At 40.5% G+C, this 8,595-nt stretch overlaps 1 protein-coding gene across 4 annotated transcripts; it reads left to right on the top strand.

The window, feature by feature from the left end:
* The first annotated feature begins 46 nt into the window (after positions 1-46).
* Positions 47-8,505, top strand: tdp1 (tyrosyl-DNA phosphodiesterase 1). 4 transcript variants are annotated; one of them, XM_044098843.1, is made up of 17 exons: positions 47-205; positions 669-761; positions 1,541-2,143; positions 3,008-3,051; positions 3,193-3,248; positions 3,320-3,416; positions 3,505-3,539; positions 4,219-4,311; positions 4,412-4,582; positions 4,694-4,772; positions 4,937-5,113; positions 5,252-5,300; positions 5,873-5,939; positions 6,769-6,876; positions 7,004-7,106; positions 7,236-7,344; positions 8,341-8,505. In XM_044098843.1, the coding sequence occupies exons 3-17, from the start codon at positions 1,543-1,545 to the stop codon at positions 8,412-8,414; spliced, it is 1,863 nt and encodes a 620-aa protein (XP_043954778.1). In that variant the 5' UTR covers positions 47-205; positions 669-761; positions 1,541-1,542; the 3' UTR covers positions 8,415-8,505. The 4 variants fall into 4 exon arrangements, with proteins under 4 accessions (XP_043954778.1, XP_043954787.1, XP_043954758.1 ...); XM_044098832.1 differs by lacking the exon at positions 47-205 and adding an exon at positions 1,381-1,407 and having other exon boundaries at positions 620-761; XM_044098852.1 differs by lacking the exon at positions 669-761.
* Positions 8,506-8,595: the final 90 nt, after the last annotated feature.

The raw sequence follows: 8,595 nt of genomic DNA, 5'->3' as shown, positions 1-8,595 counted from the left end.
CATTCTGTGACGAACAACGAGGTGCATGTAGAAGCAACACTGCCCCCTGCTGTACTGGAAAATACAGCTCTTTCACAATTTGTTGCAGTTAAGCGAAAGGAAAATGACAAATACCTTTCAAAACTGATAACAGCTAAGTATCTGAAAAATGTGGTACATACTTATATTCAGACCTCTCGGACAGTGCTTCGTAGAATCATTGCAGGTATGCTTTTGAAGTATTTTAGGGCATGTCTCTACCAGCTTTGCAAGGCTGTATAGTTTGAGCTCTGTCAGACTCTACTTTTTGACCTATTCATGAAGAAACCTATCTTACATATCAAAGAAAAGATTAAACTCACAGCATCATATTGTAATTGTACACAACGACCAAATATGAAGACTTTTCTTTCGACTTTTGCAAGGTAAACTCGCAAATTCCTTGAAATCTTACATTAAGCAATTAAATTCAAGAGTTTTACTACTGGAACTACTGCAAGAAAATTAACAAACAAGTCGATACATAAATATTATTTTTTTATTCACGCTTCCATTTTATCTTCTAGTGTTGACCCCGCGATATTAATTTTTCTTATTTATTTTTTAGAATCATAACTGAGGCGGAACTCAAGACAAACACTGCTATTTCCGACCGGAGTCATTTCAATGTACGTCCCGTTTTTCTGCAGAGCTACTTCTTAAACAGTAAAACAAAGTTTGGCAGAGGAGTTCGTTTTTGAGCGGCGTAGTGGACCTGTGCCCGTTCTCATTTTCCTGACTTGGTAAGAAAAACATCGAACAACGAAGATTAACGTAACATTACTTAGATTTTTGTTGTTTTCCTTTTGTGCTCGTCGTCCATTCCATAGCTTGCAGGTAGCTTTGTGTTCAAACGTAAAGCTACATGCAATAATTAGACAAATTCGCAGCCTGATCTGTCTGTTATTGTTGGTTCTTCATGTGCAAATAATATTAGTGTTACTTGCGTCAAATGCTTTGTTTACTGCAGGGTTTTTATTTATTTATTTATATTGAACAAATACATATGATCAGTAAACATACAGTACTGAAAACCGAGGGACATTACATATAGAAGAAGAGAAAAAAGAATTTCAAGTAGAAATATTAATATTAACCTACATTACATACAAATAAGTCTAGGATAAATTGAAAAAAATATGTCTAAAAATGCAAGTAATTATTCTTCTGCAAACACTACAGATATATTAGTAATAATAATATAAATAGTCCGTGTTCACAAGCATCAACCAGATTAAAAATACATAATTAAGGGAATTAACCAGACACTTCCTTCCTTTCTTCTATGTTACTATTACCACTTTTAGTAAATTATTATTGTTATTTTACTGTTATAATCATTTTTTTATTATTTATTTGCAGCTATATGACACAGATTATGAATAAGTGGTAAGCTTATTATTTTGTTCCTGGTTCTGTATGCACATGTTTTCTCTTGTCCTACTGGTTACTTGTTTTTCAAAACCAGCGTGAAATAAAATAAATGACTGAAATGTTTCACCTCCTCACTGTGTCTCTTCAGGGATGTCTCAGGCCAGTCTGCATGGCAAGTGGACCGTCTCCAGCAGCGACGACGACGATGAAGTTCTTCCTCCTTCGGGAACCGCAACACCAAAGTCCCGTCAACCAGCCGAGTCCAGTCACATCTCCAGCGGGTCTCCCTCTCCGGTACCAGAACCAGCTCCCCCGGAGGTAAAAGCAGAACCGGACAGCGCCCCTGTGTCCGCTCTCGCTGTTGGTTCTGAGGCCAGACAGTCGGCAGCGAGGAACCAGAGGAACCCAGTCAAGTTCCAAACCAGCCCGTCGCTGAGCGGGAAGCGGAAGAAAGAGCCCTCGGACGGCTCCGGCTGGGCTCTCTCGGACAGCGACGACGAAGAGGATGCAGAAGAGAAAAGGAACAGCCGGAGTAAGCCGCCGAACCAGGCGGCGCCAAACGGCGAGGCGAAAAAGCCGAAGGTGGAGAGCGAGCGTCCGCCAAGTCCCCACGGCCGACTCTACTACATAGACGAGGCAGACGACTTCTTTGAGGCGTCCGTTCCCTGCCTTAATGACACCTACAGATTCTACCTGAACAAAGTCACAGGGCTGGACAGGAAGTTCAACAGCGGAGCGCTGCACATCAGAGGTGAGGCTCCTGAGAGCAAATCTGACAGGAAGGAGTTCACTCATCATTCCTCTAGCTGCCTCATTGTGTGGCTGCTGGTTGGACTGAATCAGAGCTAGTAAAGTAAAACCTATAAGCTTCTTTTTATTCCTTCGGGCAAACCTTTTCTCTCCAGTTACAGTCGCAGGGCTGAACGATACGGGTGAAAATCTTATCGTGATATCAGCGTTTCATATCAGTCGATAATTATTGATTTGCTTTTTTTTGTTTGAAATATCTGAAATATTCCCAAACCGGTGTTGCAGCTTTTCCTGTTTTATCCCCAGTTTTCTCTCCAAGAGGTTTTTTTTGTTTATTATTATTATTGTTATTATTATTATTATTATTATTATTATTATTATTAAGCAGTTGTGAGGTTGTTGCTATGCTGTGCAGCTCTGGACCTCGGTTCAGTGAATATTATATCAAATGTATTATCCATTGATGTCTATCACGTGTCTGTCACACAATATGTTATGGATTTATTGTGAAGCACTAGCACATTACTATTCTTTATCATTTATAAATACATCAGTGCTTATTAGGTGAGTAAAGATCTTATATGGATTAAGCAAAAATTTATACTTCTTTCTACCTCCTTTTCAAACAAAAATAAAATTTATATTAAGCTATTTGAATTGTGAATGTGAATACGTTTGAAACTAAACGAATAAACCAAACTACATAATGTAGAAAACCATGTAACGTTTCCCATCTACTTTGCATTTATGTGCTGTTTTCTGTTGGCCAGTCACATAAAATCACAAAACAATAATCTGGGTCTGAATATTTCTCCACTATATACAGTCCCTTATTTATCTAACAAATATAGCATCTTTTCTGCAGACATCCTGTCCCCATTATTCGGGACCCTGAAAGAGTCTGTCCAGGTGAGTAACTCATTTCTTTATGTTGCAATTTAGACTTTTTTTTTTTTTTTTATGAAAATTTGGTTTATTTAATTCACCAAAGCTTTTTGTTGTTTATTAAATTTCCAGGCTGTAACACGCCTCTGCTCTTGCCTTTTGTAGTTTAACTACTGTTTTGATATTCCCTGGATGGTGAAGCAGTTCCCGTCAGAGTTCAGGTAACTTCCACTTCTTATTTCTCTCATCAACGTACGATGATGTGATTTTACGGCTCTGTTTCGGTTTTCAGACATTGTCCGGTTCTGATCGTCCATGGAGACAAGCGGGAGGCGAAGGCCCGGCTCCTTCAGCAGGGTCAGCCTTTCCCACACGTTCGCTTCTGCCAGGTACGAACCCCGCAGCAACGCCAACGGCTGTAGAGACATGTTTCTGAGTAACGTCCTCCTATTAAGGTGAAAACTGTTCATGTTTCAGGCTAAACTGGACATTGCTTTTGGAACTCACCACACGTAAGAATCTCTCTCTTCCTGCATGGCTTTTTTAAAAACAGATCCAGTCCAATTCTCTCTAAACCTTTTTGCAAACTTGGACCAAAAACGGGCCAAGTTTTGATGAAGACTAATTAAAAAAAAAAAAAAAATTACAATAGCACATTTTATTGTGTTTTTTTGTGTTATTTTTATCCACTCCACAATAAACTTAGTTCAGGTAAATACAAAAATCCTTTACTAATTCTATAGGGAGTTAAAAGTTTCAGTTTCTTGGTCATGGCTGTGAGCAGGATGGATCTCCTGCTGTGGATTGTGCTGTAAAATGGGGCAGCAGATTCAACACATGGAAAAAATAATAATCTTCAGCATTTTCAACAACAAGTAAAGGAATATGGGTCACTTTTCTTTTTTTTTTTCTCAAAATCCTGGGATGTTTGAGGTTAAACTTGCTATAAGATTAAAGGCAAAATAACCAGGTTAAAAAAGGAGGCATGTTATGTGTTTCACCTACCATATGAGAGAATTTGAATCTATGCGTGAACATCTCACCCTCAGAAATGAAGTAAAAACCTTTCCGTCCATATCAACTCCCTCTACTGTCGGAGCAAATCATTGCCGTTGCTGTTTGGACTCCGCTGGTCTGGTGTTGAGATTTGAAACGAAACTTTTTGTAAACTTCCACGTTTTTATCGTGCAGGAAGATGATGCTGCTGTGGTATGAGGAAGGCTTCAGAGTCATCATCCTCACCTCCAACCTCATCAGAGCAGACTGGTATCAGAAGACTCAAGGGTATGTGTTTCAGGGCTTGTTGGGAAGGAAAGATCTTGGTTAACATTTATTAAGTTTGCTGCTAAATTTGTTTGTTTGTTTGGTTCTTTTGGGGCCTTAGGATGTGGATGAGTCCTCTGTTTCCACGGTTACCAGAGGGGAGCAGCGAGACTTCAGGGGAGTCGCCCACCTTCTTCAAGCGGGAACTGCTGGAGTACCTGGCGTCGTACCGCACACCAGAACTGGCCGAGTGGATCCAGCGGATCAAAGAGCACGACCTGTCAGAGACCAGGTAAAGCCGAGCGGCGGGATGAACATTCTGATCCACAGCAGGGCTTTTACTGTAAGATGATGCCACGGTCGAAGGCAGGGCAGAAACGTTTCTCTCTCGTTCTGTTTTCAGAGTTTATTTGGTCGCCTCCACGCCGGGGAGATACGTCGGTGCAGACATGGAGCGCTGGGGCCACCTGAGGCTCAGGAAGGTGGAGACTGTCCTCCCTTCCTTCTGCTACATCCCACTCACCTCCTCTCACTCCCCACCCTACTGTGATTTAGTGTATCTTTCTTTAAGCTGTTTACTCCCACATTTTTTCGCCCAACGACCCTTTGGTTTCCTCTGTGCTTCTTCTTTTTCCCCCCCTATTAGCTGCTGTATGATCACACAAATCCAATTCCAGACGAGGAACGGTGGCCTGTGATTGGCCAGTTCTCCAGCATCGGCTCCATGGGGATGGATAAGACCAAATGGCTGGCGGGGGAATTTCAGCGCACACTGACCACACTCGGAAAATCCTCCCTCCGATCAGACCCTCCTGTTCATTTGGTTCGTTCCTGAAGTGTTAACTCTTCTGTTTAATGTTAAAAAGGCATTTTAAAAAAAGAAAAGTTTATCTGATCCTGCATACATGAAGGTCAGCTTTAAATTTCTTTAGGAATAATTTGATGTGATGCCACTTTGCAGCTCTATCCGTCAGTAGAAGATGTGAGGATGAGTTTGGAAGGTTACCCAGGTGAGTCTCTTCCTGTGAAATGTTCAAACATTGATGTGATGCTTAAACTAGATGGAGTTGAGATTTGTTCTTTAAAAAAAAAGTGCATTTTGTGTAAAATGAGAAAATAAAATGCATAAATGTTCTGTTCACACTTTGAAGTTCTGAATATTTTTTGGTACAGATTAATGTCAGATTTCTTGGTCAGTCATAAATTATGTCACTGCAGTATGCGTGTTGCAATAAGCAATGACTCAGTTAATTGCACGATAAATTAAAATGAGCTCAATAATTTCTATTTTTGATGATTAATATTTTTTTGAAAGACAGTTTTGTTTATGGAGACGTCATGATTCTATTTTATTTTTTGGTTGTCATGCTTCATTTTGGATATTTAACATATCTTCCAGCTCCAGCATTAAGAGCTCTTTAAAACCTATAAAGTTTAATGGTCTTTAATAACTTGCATTGTTATTATTCCTCTATCAATATTTTACTTGAAAATGGTCTCAAAGCAGTATAAAACAGTGTTGTTTCAGTGTCTGTGTTTGACGTGGGTTTCTGACGGATGGATCCTCATGTTTGGTTTCCAGCTGGAGGCTCTCTTCCTTACAGCATCCAGACGGCTCAGAAACAGATGTGGCTCCATTCCTACTTCCAGTAAGTCGACTTCTCCTGATGCAAGCTCACAGCTGCCAGTCATTTCTGGTAAACTAATATGGATTTGACTCAGTTTTGATTTGTATTTTGCGTTTTTGGTGATCACAACAACAATCTCACTTCAGACTGAGTGTTTTCACACCTGATAGTCCGGTAGACTCGGTTCGATTGGGGACCAAAATTACGACGTTTGACACAGTGCAGTGTGAAAGCAAACCAGAGCAGCTGAAAATGTAACAAACGATTTAAACTAATTGAAAAACTTGTTCACCTCCTTGCCTATGGTGGCGCTGCACCCAGAATGACAGAAGGAAACGAAACGACACAAAAACCTCAAAAGAAGAACAGCGCATCTTCCTTCTTCACGAAATGTAAACAAAATTGGAGAAGCATTAGGTTTTACCGTTTCTCTTTGGTAAAAGACCATGAGTCATTTCTAATTGTAACTTTAGACTCATGCACTTGTTTTGGCTCTATTTACCCAGAATGCCTTGCTCTACCGTGCACTTCCTGCTTTTGGAGGGCTCTCCGGTCCGCTTTGTGTCCACATATACATTTAAACTGAACACAGTTTAAATGTATACACATATACTTCAACCGAACCGAAAACCGAGTTCGTTTGCGCATTCACACCTCCCTAAATGAACCGGACTGTCTAGTCAAAGGAACTACAATTCAATTAAAGTTCATGTAAATAAATAAATGAAACTAAATATTCATTTTGTGCTTTAAAAAGCTCAGATTTCTGGTAACAAGCTGTGCGCCTTTATTTTTTCTGATTCCAACATTGAATTCTTATAATTCTGTGTGTGTGTGTGTTTTTCCGTAGCCGCTGGAAGGCGAGGAGGACGGGGAGGACTCACGCCATGCCACACATCAAGACGTACATGAGGGTTTCACCAGATTCCACTCAGCTCCTCTGGTTCCTCGTCACCAGGTGCGTGTGCAGATCTGCAGGCTCACGCCGCCACCGCTCCTCGTTTTCATTACCATCTGATCAGATATGAATGGATCCACGTTTCGCATCGATCTGTCCCCTCTTGCATGATGGACGTGTGCTGCAGTGCCAACCTGTCCAAGGCGGCATGGGGAGCCATGGAGAAGAACAACACGCAGATAATGGTGCGATCCTATGAGCTGGGAGTCCTCTACGTTCCGTCAGCGTTTGTAAGTGGGACAAACAAACAAATGGATAAAGAACAGCTTCAATCCACCATGATAATCCTGCTATGCAAATGACAGAGTGCAGAGAAGCTACATGTTGCACGGAGTTAACTCCAGGTGGTGTTTTTACAGAGTATGAAGACATTCCCTATCGATACCAATCCATTCCCTGCCTCCTCCTCATCTACGTTTGGATTTCCGGTGCCCTTTGACCTCCCGCCTACCAGCTACTCGCCAACAGGTACAGATATTTGCCCTGGGTGTATTAACTAATCTTTTGTAACTGCATACAGAAAAGTGTTTTGAACAGACATACTGTCTCTAATTTCAACATTAGTGAGTTTTTATATTGGCCATATTGGCTTTCCACTCAGGGTGGCAGAGTCGGTGTGGCACAAGAATGACTAAAAAAAATAAAATAAAATCATTTGGGCCCTGAAGGAGTTTTCTGTTGCTTTTTCAATATTCAGTCAGCTGGCGTGGGCGCCCCCATGTGGTGAACACACTATATGTTAAAGGTGGTTGATGATGTTGATGTTGGTGTCTTGATTTGAAATCCATGATTTAGTTCTACATTAATGGACTACTTCTGTTTAAAGAGTCTGGGCTGTATTCGACCTTTTTAAGTAACATTTATCAAAACACAATTTAAAATTTGTGAATCCTTTAACTTTGTAAACATGTATTGTAGGGGTGCAGCAATATATCAGCCCCAATTTGCTTCATTTTGTGAGATGGCGATTGGCTGACACCTATATGAGAAACCGATCTTATTCACTGATCATATCTATCTGTGCAAAGGTCTGGAAATCATTCACTCTTCGTTTTTTCTCCGCCGTAAGAGAGAGCTCAGCTACAGGCCCGCCCACCAGCTGACATCTGCACATGCATGGTTTTTTGAGTGGTTTCTTTAGATAAACTTTAAACTAGTCAAACATAGTCCAAACTCTGCAGTCATTACAAATGTTTTCAAACTCTACGTTGAATTTGTATGCATACACATGAGAGGAGACATCTAATAAAAGCAAGAATTGCTGAGCTCTTTAGCTTTCTCACTGGAGTGAATGTTATCTCCATCTTCAATCTAGACAGTAGCATACAATTAAACTAGTATGTGAGCATAATAAAAACAATCTAAGACAAACAGTGCAACTTGGGATAACTTTTGGTTTTATAAGTCAAAGCTGTTGTTGTTTCACAACGTGTTCTCATCTACCTTTCCCTCTGTTCTCTGCAGACCAGCCATGGATCTGGAATATCCCATACAGCCAGGAACCAGACACTCACGGCAACATCTGGGTCCCGTCTTAGAAACTGTTAGCCGACTCTGTAGTCATTCGTGAAATTAAGCTATTTTTATACTGTACTGTAGACAATTTTCAATAAATAAATTACACTGCTCTCACTGCCTAATTGTGTTGTTAAATGTTGTGATGAGATTTATGTTTGAAGGGATATAAGTAATGATTTTAGATCAATTTAATTTGTATTT

The sequence above is a fragment of the Gambusia affinis genome, linkage group LG02 (genome assembly GCF_019740435.1).
Source record: "Gambusia affinis linkage group LG02, SWU_Gaff_1.0, whole genome shotgun sequence".
Taxonomy (NCBI): Eukaryota; Metazoa; Chordata; class Actinopteri; order Cyprinodontiformes; family Poeciliidae; genus Gambusia; species Gambusia affinis.
Note: the sequence above shows the minus strand (reverse complement) of the source record. Positions and strands in the feature narration are given on the sequence as shown.